Here is a 12,312-nt window from a genome sequence, read left to right as displayed (position 1 = left end):
TCTTGGCTGACTCCTGCCTGGCCTCTTCTAATTTTTAGTTGCTCCGTGGCATGTGGGAGCCTGCCTTCTTTTTTTAAATCCAAACAAATTTAATAAGTACCATATCTAATGACTTTACCAAGATCACCAGATATATGGTTGATATAAAAATTAATTGTATTTCTACATACTAGGACCAATTAGAAAATAAAATTAGAAAAATAATGTTCTTTACAATCATATCAAAAGGATCAAATACCTAGAAACAAATTTAATGAAATAGTTTCAAGACCTCTACCCTGAAAGCCATAAAATTTTGCTGAGAGATATTTAAGAGGAACTAAATAAATGAGAGATTTATCATTTCATGTACTGAAATATTCAATATTGCTAGGACTACGATGATCTCAAATTGGTCTACAGATTCAGTTCCAATCAAAATCTCAGTAGATTTTTTTTGTGTAAAAGTTGACATACTGATTCTAAATATATATGGAAATGCAACGAACCTAGCACAGCCAGACCAATCTTGATGACAAAGTCTGAAGATTTACATTACCAGATTTCAAGACTTAGCAAAAAACTACTAAAAAGTGTTTTATGGCAGAAGGATATAAACTAGACAGACTGAACAGAATAGAGTCCAAAAATAGATGCATACATATATGGGCACTTTAAGACAAAAGCAGTAAATACAGTTCATGAGGGAAATTATGTAGAGAAGTTAGATATCTCTATGGAACAATATGAAGCAGCCATATAAACTTTGATGGATAATAACATACTATTTAAAGCTTAAACAAAAAGCAACTCACACTGATTGAGCACCTAGTGTATCAAGGATTGTGCTGGGCACTTTACAGATCACCTCAGTTACTGCCTAGAACAACCCAGACTGATAATTATCATATCCATTTTACAGGTGAAGAAAAATAAACTGCCCTCCTTTCTCAAACTTGACATTCCAGCAAAAATAGGGAACTATTTATGGTTTCCCGTATGTTCCATACTCTCACTCACACACTTCACTCTTACCCCTGTACTTGAGGGCTAGCACCTCTTTGAGGAAACCTTCTTTAGCAGCCCCCACCCAAACTCTAGGATGGGACAGGTCTCCTGGGCTCCTCAGCCCCATTTTCCTTCTGTCACAGCACTGATCCCCCTGTTTTGTCCCTGTCTCCCCCTCTAGACCGTGAGCTCCTTCCTTGATGGTAGGGTCCTCTCTGAGGCCCAAGTTCCTAGCACAGGGTCTGGAGAGTATTAATAACTGTTGAATAAATAAACTCAGATAGGTTATATGACTTGCCTAAGGTCACATAAGTGATAAGTGAAGGAGCAGAGGGTCAAACTCAGGTCTTTCCAACTCCAAAACACCTGCTCTTTACCACTACAATTGCTTTTGGTTGGCCTGCCTAACCCAACATCTTTCTTTCCCCCTGCCCCCACCACCTTCCCTACCCAAGGACTGAGGAGGAGAAGAAAGACTGGGTCCAGGTAACATCCAAGAAGGCTTTGTGGTAGGGGGCTGGAAGAGTATTAACAGGTCTTCAAGGGGGTGGTGGGCTCTCCCCTAAAATTCACATCTGACCAGAATGGGCCTGGACACCTGCCTTCCAATAAACTTTACCATCCCCATTTTACAGATAAGCAAACTGAGGTCCAGAGGTTAAGCAGAAACTAACCAATTCTTCCTTTAGAAAGCTGGCTCCTCTGAGGGTGTAACCCCAGTGAGTTAAGCCCTGTAAAACCTTAATCCCAGATAGTAATAGCCAGGAAGGCCTTCTGTGGTTTTTCAGCCCCTGATCCCCCTCCCCCACTTCACAAATATAAGAACTGAGACCTGGATTCGGGAAGGGGCTTGCCCAAGGTCATACACCTAGCAAGGGGTAGAGCTGGGCCTAGAACCCAACTTTTCTGACTCCAAGCTAGGTTATAGGAAGGTGAGGTAAGGGTGGAAATGGGTGGGTTTTGAGGTGTTCTGACCTCTTATTTCTTACACCTCCTCCCAGGCCATCAACTCTACCCTCCTGAAGCATGAACAGACGCTGGAGACCTTCAAACTGTTGAACTCCACAAACAGGGAAGATGAAGACACACCCCCCAACTCTCCAGTAAGAGTCCCCACCCCCTCCTCCTGCACCGGGACCCCCTCCGGGCCTCCAGGTGCCCACCTTACCTTGTGATGCTCCTCTCCCCTTCCCAGAGGGTAAAGACCAGAGAGGCAGTGCATGACCTCAGAAGCACAGTCTTCTTTTGGTAGGGCCACAGAGAAATCATTGGGCAAACAATGCTCAGAAAGTAGACGTGACTGGTCGTCAGTTGCACAGTGAGGTAGAGCAGAGCCAGGACTCAAAGGCAGGTCTTCTGAATGTATCTGCTGCCTCCCAGTGATGATCCAAGCCTTGGGGCAGGGGCAGGGGCAAGGGCTGGATGGACTGGACTGGGGAGTAGCTGTCTCTGACCTGAGACCTGGCCCTCTCTCCAGAATGTGGATCTTGGGAAGCGGGCACCTACGCCCATCCGGGAAAAGGAAGTCACCATGTGCATGCGCTGCCAGGAGCCCTTCAATTCCATCACCAAACGCAGGCACCACTGCAAGGCCTGCGGGCATGTGAGTGTTGGGAGGCAGGGGCAGAGCTAGGGAGGGGACAGGCTGGCAGCCCAAAGGCCCACTTCTAAATGGGCACTGTCTAAGTGGGGGGAGGCTGTGAGTCTGCTGTGGGAGTTGGTACACTGAAGGGGAAGGCCTGCTGGAATCAGGCTGTTCTTACCCACTTGCCACCCAGGTGGTTTGTGGGAAGTGCTCCGAGTTCCGGGCCCGCCTTGTCTATGACAACAACCGCTCCAACCGTGTGTGCACTGACTGCTATGTGGCCTTGCATGGGGTGCCCGGGAGCAGCCCAGCCTGCAGCCAGCATACACCCCAGCGCCGGAGGTCCATCCTGGAGGTAAGAGCCAAGCCCCCCAACTAACCCACCCACACTGACCACATGGACCCCAGCCACCCACGCAGTGGTGGCTGAGGCCTGGGCACCTCTGAAATCGTAGTACCGTGTGTATCCACTGAACAAGTGACCCAGGCTTGGAGTGAGTAAAATGAGTATGAGTGAATGAAAGAGTAATTTTTATTTAAGTGCTTTATTCTTCACAGTAACTTACCTATCAATGCTATTCCTATTCCTGTTTTACAAATGAGGAAACTGAGGCCCTGGGAGGTTATTTGCCCATGTTACACCGTGAGTGACAGCTTTCTTATTACAAAGTAGGATATATGCACTGAAGAAAGTTAGACAATATAAACAAAAACAAAAACAACGTATTCCTTTGACCCAGAGATTACCACCATTAACGCTTATGCTTCCTATCTTTCTAGATGCATGCACATACACACACTTTTGCTTTTGTTTTTTAAATTGAGGTATTTATTTTATTTAACGCTTAAAGAAAGCTAATCTGTGCCAGGCACTCTTCTAAGCGCTTTGCATGTATTAATTCATTTAATCCTTACAACAGCCCTATATGCTCTCCTTCCAAGTCAATATATTTCCATCTAGGGCTGGGATTCTGGGACTGACTGCCTTACCCACCCACCCAACCCCTTAACCACAACGCTAGGTTGCTTCTCGCTGAGTGTAGGGAATGCACGTGATGAAAGATGAAAAAAAAGATGAAGTGTAAATGCATAAATGACTTGAGGAATAAATGGACTGATGGAAGAATGCCTGACTGGCATTTAGGTGCCCCCACTGAGAGCTACACACCCCTCCCACCAACTCTTAGAGGCAGCAGCCATGGCCCAAATCCGGCAGACAAGCCTGGCTTTGAATCTCAACTCTGACTCACTGAGTGACAACGGGCAAATCACTCCCGCCACCTGAGCTTCAGCATCCTCCTCTGAGACATGGAAATAGCAATCCCTATACTGAGGGGGTGTTGAAGCCAAGAGGAGCCAGGCTAGGCCTCCTATCAACATTGATGCCCCCCATGTCTCTGGCCACAGAAACAGGCCTCAGTTGCTGCGGAGAACAGCGTCATCTGCAGCTTCCTGCACTACATGGAGAAGGGCGGGAAAGGCTGGCACAAGGCATGGTTTGTGGTCCCTGAGAACGAACCCTTGGTGCTGTACATCTACGGAGCCCCTCAGGTGTGCATCCTACTCCTTTGGGTCCTTTCAGCCACCTGGCAAAACCAGGCTGCCCTCCTTTCACCTGAGTCCTTCACCTCTCCTTGACCTTGGAGGATAGGGTGAACCTAAGGAGAAATCAGAAGCCCCCACCCTTGTGAGACAAAGACTGGCTAGAGACAAGGAGTGACTGTGGGTCAACTTATGTAGAGAAAAGTCGGTGACTTGTGGGGGGGCTAGCTTCTTGGAGGAAGCTGTAGTGGAGACAAGGCACTGCTTAATCCAATTTGGAGTGGGGAAGATGCAGATGGGGGGCAACAGCCCAAAGGCCGGAAAACATTATATGCTAAAGAGACTAGCCCACCTGGTTTGGGGTGTGGAAGGAAAGAGGTATTTGAACCAGCCTGCATTCTAGCCCCAGTTCAGACATTTTCCTGTTGCTCAGTGAAGTCACGTAAGGTTCTTGAGCAGGGGAAGAAAAAGAGGGGTTTAGCAGATACAAAACCAGTGAGAAGCCCAACCCCTAGGTGACCCCTGGCTTTGTCCCTGTTCCCCAGGATGTGAAAGCCCAGCGCAGCCTGCCCCTCATTGGCTTTGAGGTGGGGCCTCCTGAGGCTGGGGAACGGCCTGACAGACGGCATGTCTTCAAGATCACCCAGAGCCACCTGAGCTGGTACTTCAGCCCTGAGACAGAGGAGCTGCAGCGGCGCTGGATGGCTGTGCTCGGCCGGGCAGGCCGTGGGGACACGTTCTGCCCAGGGCCCACACTGTCTGAGGACAGAGAGATGGAGGAGGCACCAGTGGCAGCTTCAGGAGCCACGGCGGAACCCTCCGAAGCCCCCCAGACCCGAGACAAGACCTAGAGGGTTTGTGGGTAACTGGGGCCCCCTGCCCCACACTCTAGCTGCCCATGTCCAATTGAGGGCCCCAGCCCGCTCTCTCCCAGCTCAGTCAATACTTGAACTCCCATCATGGGCACTTTCAATCCTGAATGCTGGGTCTTGGGTTTTTTAATTCATCTTTTCACAAAACCTGGGCTTTTAAAAAAAATATTCCTACAGTGATGTTAATTTTTTTTAAACCCTGTCCTCCAGGGAGGGTGGGAGCTGTTGCTAGACCTGCCTGAATTAGGCCATTTCCCCCAACCCCTCAATACCCTACAGATCCTGCCTCCACCCAATTCCCCACAAAGCACCAGAGGCAGGAGATCTGGATTCAAGTGCCAGCTCTGCCACTGACCCCATGGTCCTGGCCCACCCCTGCCCCCTCAACCAGTGTCTTCACATGTATGATGCGACATGGGGTGGTGACCTCCTGCCTCTCCCACGGCTTACAGCTTCTACCTGGCCCCAGGCTACCCAGTATTTTATCGTCCAGACCCATGGCAGGGCCACCGGGCAGGACAGGGGAACAGGGGGGGAGGACAATGAATACTCTTTGTTTTGTTTTTTAAAGAAAAATACAGTTTATTTCAGGCTTACGGAAACATTCAGAGCGCTGCTGTGCTCCATTCGTCCATCTGTTTGTTTGTCCAAAGTACCAGGCTGCTGGGGTGGGCCCAGAAACTGCTCCCTTGCTGAGCTCTGAAGCTCAGCTCCCAGAAGGCTGATTCCAAGACTACTCACAGGTCAAGCCACAAATTAAACAATAAGGTATTATTTATTGAGGTCTTAAGCCTCATCCCTGGACTTCAATGGGATGAGGAGTTTGAAAAGAGGTTGAAGGAGACAGAAAACAAAGCCCAGGTCCCCCGAGCTCACTGCCTAGACAAGGTCTTAGACATCCTGAAGGAACCCAGGGCTAGAAACTGGGCTGCAGGAAGGAAGCGTTCCTGGGAGGTTCCAATTTCTGGGCAGGGGCATAGAGCTGCTCTGTGTGAGGGCGGGGGGAAGCGAGGGAGAGGTACCACAGCTACTTCCATTCACATCATCAACTAACCTCTCTTCCATGAGCAAGCTCATCTCAACATTCCTTACCCAGCGGGAATACTGGTTCTCCTGTTGGTCCTCTCCCTTCACACATCCACCTGCCTACTACCAGCCAGCGTTTAGCTTTTCCTCTAGTCACTCCCATACCCACTCATCCCTCCCTCTTCACGCTGACTGCACCCAAGTGGCACTTTGCTGGGAAACCAGGCCTCATCACTCAGACCACCCCAAGACCAAAGACCCTTGGGCTCTTCTTCCCCTGGAAGGAGCTGGACAGGGGAATGGGAGAGGGTGGAGATGGGGTAACCAGTCCAGAGGTCCATGACCCTCCAAAAAACCCCTACAAATAAGCCCCAAACAACTAGCAAACAAGGACCCAGACTATTTCCAGCCCCACTCATTTCTTTCTCCGGACAATGGTCCAGCCATCCTCCACTATATCCTCTTCCTTAATAGTCTGGGAGTCTGGACCAGGCTGGGGGCAGACCCCATCTGTAGCTGCCCCATCAGCTGCGACCTGGAGGAGAAATACAAGAGAGAGCTAAATACAACACCTCCCAACTGTGGCCAGTGGAGACCCAGGCTCTCCCAGCTTTGCCAGGACTGGCTGTGTGACCTTAGGAAAGTTTCCTGCCCTCTCTGGATAATACAACCACCACCACCATCACCACCACCCCCATCACTTCCCTGTGAAACTAGGTGATCTTCCAGAAGATTGAAAATATCTGCATCTCCACACCCAAGAGGCACCCCCTTCACCTCCATCTCCTCCACGCTGTTTGCATCATCATCCTCATCAGTCTCTCTGGCTGTCGTCAGTGCGGTGGCTCTGACCTTGCACTTTCTTTGGGTGATGAGAGAGGCCATCTCCTTCAGAGCAGCCCTATCACCCCTCTCGAAGTGGTGGAACATGGTCTGTAGCTGCTGGCTCACCTACCAAGAAAACATTCAACCAGCTTGGATTTTCTAGAGAACCTACAATACAACCAGCCCGTGTTTGCAGCAAGAGTGGGAAGGGGTCTGGAATTTTCCAGAAGAGAATGGGGCTCTTTCCTCCCCAAGGAGTTCACTAATGAAGCAATCACATATGAAGGGCTCAGTAAGGGTCTGAAGCATTGAAGGAGGGCCTCCTAGCAGGGAAGGCACTAGAACTGGGTTTGAAAGATGGAAGATGTAAAAAGGGAAGGCAATCCCAGCGGGGGCAGTAATGTTAACCAGAGCAGGGGTGGAAATGTACCTGGCCTGATGTGCCCTTGAGATGGGGGTGACGAACAGACCTAGCTGAGAATGACGTATAGAAAGAAATAAAAGAGGCAAGATTTGAAAAGCCTGGGAAGACTAGACTCAGGCAATAGGGAGTCATAGAAAGTTCTTGCACAGGACTCAAGAAAAGAATGGTTACAGCCAAAAGTATTGGTCTAAAACAGACAGCTAGGGAGAAGAAAGGCTGCAGGCAGGGAGACAGCAGTTGTATCCACGATATGCTCACCTGGGGCAGACTCCCATCCTCCACAACCGTATCAAACTCGTTTGTCATTAGCTCCCCGAGGAAGTCCTCCACCTCATCTAGCTCCAAGTCAGCTGAGTAGGAAAGGATAGGGTCCTCTCATCAAAGACCAGCCAACTTCATCACCCCTGCCCACTACTCTTCAATACCTACTTAGTGGATCCACATCTGGTTGGTGGGTAAAGGTTCAGTGAGCCTTTTTATTTGCTAAAGTGCTCTACTTTCCAGGTTTTAACATGATTTTTAAAAAGAAAACAACCAAACACTAAATAAAATACCTAATTTCCAATCTCCTGCATTCTACTAAGCCCTCTATTCCTGCAGCATTCCATCCACACTCGACCTCTTTCATCTGGCCTATTTTAACCGGCCTCCTCTCTGTGTGACCTTGAGCATGTGACTTACTCATCTCCAAGCCTCAGTTTTCTCATCTGCAAAGTGATGTTAATAGTAACCTCCTTGAAGGTCTGTTATGAGAAGTCACCCAAACAATGCCTAGCATAGGGGAGACCCATAATCCATGTTCACTTCCATCACTCAAGGGCTGAAGTTTTTGAAATGTAGACTCTTTCCAATTGTGGTTCCACCGACACAGGAGGCCACAGACCAATGGCATAGGTAAGAAGAAATGGATATAAGTACTTGCCACGATGAAATCATCACAGCCTTGACCTAACATCCTATTGTGTTACTTTGGCTAAGACTCTTGGCTTCACTTACCTTATAGGCCCATGCTCTACTTTTTCTGAGTTAGAGAATAACTCAAGAAAGTCTTCCACAAAGCTCCTTGCTCTCTTCCCTCTGGGAGAGCTCATTCACCCCCTTGGCTTTCCCTAACACTCTAATATCCCCCAAATCTGTCTCCAACCCAGACTACTCTCCACCTGTTTCACAGGTGCCTCAGACCCTCCATATCCAAAGCCAGATTCATCACCTTACCCTGCAAACCTACTTCTCATTCCCCAGCGTTCTTCTATTCCATGAAAGGCACCTAAGCCACCCAGCGACTCAAACCTGAAACCTGTCTCCCTTCCCCTCCCCCTCTACAGCCAAACAATTTCCTTAGGACCACCCCTTCTTTTCCATGACTATTGCCACTGCCCTAGTTCAGGCCTCATCATTTTCTAGACAGAAACAGCTTTCTCATCAGTCTTTCCCTCTCCAGTCCATGCTCCACACTGACTACTTTCTAGCCAGAAAACCCCATCGTTTTAGATCCTGCTCATGAATTTTTAATCACCTACTGCAGTGTTTCATGTTCTGCTTCTGAGAAATAACTGTCCTGCTGGGTTTTAAGGGAAGCTATTCATAGAAAACTAATGGGAACCAAAGGTAAACAGGTTTCTTTTTGGTGATTAACCTTATCCAAGCCTTTAATATGTTAATGATTACTGTGACTCTTAAGTAAGAACTGAAAAAAAGAGCTTTTCTTATATAATTTGACTGGAGCAGCTTTTTCTTCGCTGAACATCTAACAGAACTAGTCTTCCAAAGCATGCATTTTGGCAAACACTAGCTTAAAGGACAAAAATCAAAGGCCTTCCATGTCTCACCCCTTTCCAGGGTCCCCTCCAACCCCCAATCTCCACCACTCCTCCCTTCCACACACCCACAAGCACACACACACCGTTACTCTAACACTGAGCTCCCCGCCACTTTCCAAATATAACGCATAATCTCCTCATACCACAGGACTTATTTTTGAGTGCTGCTCTCTGCCTCCCCAAGCTAGTTAACTCCTTCTCATCCCTTAAGATTCAGCCCAATCACCACCACCCCCTAACGATCTCCAAAAGACGCCTCCTTCCCAGTCTCACATTACCCAAGCACCGAGCTCCTCTTTATTAGAACACCTATCACCCTATGTGTAAACGCCTATTTACTTATCTGGATCCCTCACTAGATGGTAAACTTCCTTGAGAGAAAAGACACTGCCTAATGTCATCTCCAAGACTAAAAAACTATATGAAAAATTTTGTAAAAATCATATTTCGCAAAAGACTCCCTGCAGGGCCCCTTATTCTTATACGACCCTCAAGACACACCAAAGATGTAGATCTCTGCTGTCCAAATAGTCAAATGTGGTTACTGAGCACTTAAAGTGTGGCTAGGCCAAAAAAATGAGATGTGCTAAAACTGAAAAACACCCACCAGATTTTGAAAACGTAATGCTAAAAAAAAATGTAAAACATCTCATTAATAGTGTTTTATACTGACTACATGTTGAAGTATTTTGGATATGTTGAGTTGAATAATATTAATTTCATCTGCTTTTTACTTTATTAAAGTGGCTGCTGAAAAATTTTAAATTACGTGATGCGACTAGCATTGTATTTCTATTGGACTGCGCTGGTGGATACTTTTATATCCATTTTACAAATTATGAAACTGAGACTCAGGGGAGTAAACCGACTTGTCCAGCCTGATATCCTGAGTCAATGGCACGGCCCGTAAGGCATTCGAACTCAGGATTCTGACTCCAAAGCCTGCATTCATTCCACCTCGCCCTCAGGTACCAACCGACAATTGCGCAAGAGGAAGTGCGGACTCACTAGGATCGGCCTCCTCCTTCCCATGCCCCCACAGAGACACATCCTAGCGCCTCACATTCACTCACCATTGCGGAAGAAGTACTCCTCCACTGCACCCCCCAGCCACTCAGCCTTCTCCTGGCTGTGCACACCCCCGAAGCCGTTCTCCACAGCGATCTGCGAACACAGGCCCAAGCCCACCACGTCAGCCCGGGAACCGGCCTACAGGGGCGCAGGAGGCCGCTGCTTACACCGCCCAACCAAGCCTCGGGCGGCTCGCCGGGCCAACTCCTGTTCTGCCCCGGTCTTTAACTTTTGTCCCAGCCGCGGCCCCGCTCACCTGCAAGGCGGGCCAGGCCTCCAGCGCCGCGCGGACAGCAACCCCGAAGAGCGCTCGCGAATCTTCAGCAGCACCCGCCATCATCCGGCCGCGGAGCACGTGACATCCAGGCGGGCCAATACCTGCGCAGCACCGCCCAGGCAGAAGGAGTCGGAAGCCGAGCCTGAGAACGCAGATTCGCCTTTCCGCAGACCTGGCAGCAAGACTAGAGCAATAGAAAAGTCTGTCGAGCAATCGATGACACCACCAACGTCACTCACATGTAATAATTAAATCTAAGGAAGCCAGGAGGGGAGGGCGGCTGAGGCCATGAGTTCCGGACCCATGCGTACTGCGCGGAAAAGATGTGGGGAACTTGTTAAAGATGCACATTTCAGGCCCTAGGACAGAAGAAGCAACCTCACGTAGCATTGCCTAAAAATCTGCATTTAATAATGCATCCTAACATCTATAGAACACTCCACCCAATAACAGCAGAATACACATTTTTCTGAAGTGCACGTGGAGCATTTTCCAGGACAGACCATATGTTAAGTCTAAAGCAGGCCTCAATAGATTTAAAAGGATTGAAATCATACAAAGTACGTTCTCTGACCACAATGGAATGAAATTAGAAGTCAATAACGGAAAGACATTTGTGAAATTCACAAATATGTGGATATTAACACACTTCTAAATAACAAATGGGTCAAAGAAAAAAATCACAAGAGAAATAAGAAAACATCTTGAAATGACTTGAAAGCTAAAGCACAGAACACCAAAATTTATGAGTTGCAGCCAAAGCAATGCTTAAATGGAATTTTATAGCTGTAAACGTCCCTATTAAAAAAGAAGAAAGATCTCAAATGAATAACCTGACCTTCCACCTTAGGAAACTAGAAAAAGAAGAACAGAGTAATCCCAAAGCAAGCAGAAGGAAGGAAATAATAAAAATTGGAGAGGAAATAAATGTAACAGAAAATAGAAAAACAACAGAGAAAATCAGTAAAACCAAAAATCAGTCTTTTTAAGAAAGATCAACAAAATTGACAAACTTTTTGCTAGATTAACTAAGTAAAAAATAGAGAAGATTCAAATTACTGAAATCAGGAATGAAAGAGGTGACATCACTATCAACTAGTCAAAAAAGCCCATATATTGCATGGTATCATTTATATGAAATGTACAGAACAAGTAAATCTATGGAGACAGAAAATAGGTTAATGGTTGCCTAAGGATAGAGGAAGGGGGAAAATGTGGCCTGACTCCTAATGAGTATAGGGTTTCTTTTAGGGGCAATGAAAATGTTCTAAAATTAGATGTGGTGACATCTGCTGTTAGGGCCTGAGTTGTGTCCTGCCCCCAACCCCCATTCATACGTTGAAACCCTAACCCCCAGAATGTGGTTGTATTTGGAGGCAGAGCCTTTAGAGAGGTAATTAAGGTACAATGAGGCCATGTGGGTGCACCCTAGTCCAATATGATTGGTGTCCCTATAAGAAGAGGAGATTACGGCCCAGTGGTTAGGACTCCGTGCTTCCACTGCAGAGGACACAGGGGGTTCAATCCCTGGTCAGGGAACTAAGATCCCACAAGAGGCATGGCATGGCCAAAAAAAAAGAGGAGAGTAGGACAGAGAAACCAGACGCATCCACAGAGAGATGACCATGTGAACACACATCTGCAAGACGAGGAAAAAGGCCTCAGAAGAAACCAAACCTGCCAACACCTTGATCTCAAACTTCTAGCTTCTAGAGCTTTGAGAAAATAAAGTTCTGTTGTTAAAGCCACCAGTCTGTAGTATTTTGTTATGACAGCCCTAGCAAACTAATATAGTTGCACAACTCTGAAAATATACTAAAAACCATTTAATTGTTCATTTTAAATGGGTGAAGTTTATGGTATATAAATAATATCTCAATAAA

At 47.3% G+C, this 12,312-nt stretch overlaps 2 protein-coding genes across 3 annotated transcripts in view; one reads left to right on the top strand and one right to left on the bottom strand.

Annotated features, from left to right (window-relative positions):
- Nucleotides 1-5,588, top strand: part of FGD1 (FYVE, RhoGEF and PH domain containing 1) — a 35,802-nt gene extending 30,214 nt beyond the window's left edge. Inside the window, exons 13-18 of the mRNA XM_068532546.1 lie at nucleotides 1,443-1,473; nucleotides 1,989-2,090; nucleotides 2,465-2,590; nucleotides 2,766-2,927; nucleotides 3,980-4,123; nucleotides 4,660-5,588. Of these exons, the coding sequence (XP_068388647.1) occupies nucleotides 1,443-1,473; nucleotides 1,989-2,090; nucleotides 2,465-2,590; nucleotides 2,766-2,927; nucleotides 3,980-4,123; nucleotides 4,660-4,965 (871 nt within the window). The 3' untranslated portion in view covers nucleotides 4,966-5,588. The remainder of the gene's footprint in view (nucleotides 1-1,442; nucleotides 1,474-1,988; nucleotides 2,091-2,464; nucleotides 2,591-2,765; nucleotides 2,928-3,979; nucleotides 4,124-4,659) is intronic.
- TSR2 (TSR2 ribosome maturation factor) lies at nucleotides 5,539-10,514 on the bottom strand. Of its 2 annotated transcripts, XM_068532549.1 has the most exons (5): nucleotides 10,409-10,514; nucleotides 10,155-10,245; nucleotides 7,520-7,611; nucleotides 6,790-6,963; nucleotides 5,539-6,547 (listed from the first exon to the last, which is right to left on the bottom strand). In XM_068532549.1, the coding sequence occupies exons 1-5, from the start codon at nucleotides 10,490-10,492 to the stop codon at nucleotides 6,428-6,430; spliced, it is 561 nt and encodes a 186-aa protein (XP_068388650.1). In that variant the 5' UTR covers nucleotides 10,493-10,514; the 3' UTR covers nucleotides 5,539-6,427. The 2 variants fall into 2 exon arrangements, with proteins under 2 accessions (XP_068388650.1, XP_068388651.1); XM_068532550.1 differs by lacking the exon at nucleotides 10,155-10,245 and having other exon boundaries at nucleotides 10,409-10,495.
- Between the last annotated feature and the right edge of the window lie 1,798 nt (nucleotides 10,515-12,312).

The sequence above is a fragment of the Eschrichtius robustus genome, chromosome X (genome assembly GCF_028021215.1).
Source record: "Eschrichtius robustus isolate mEscRob2 chromosome X, mEscRob2.pri, whole genome shotgun sequence".
NCBI lineage: Eukaryota > Metazoa > Chordata > Mammalia > Artiodactyla > Eschrichtiidae > Eschrichtius > Eschrichtius robustus.
Note: the sequence above shows the minus strand (reverse complement) of the source record. Positions and strands in the feature narration are given on the sequence as shown.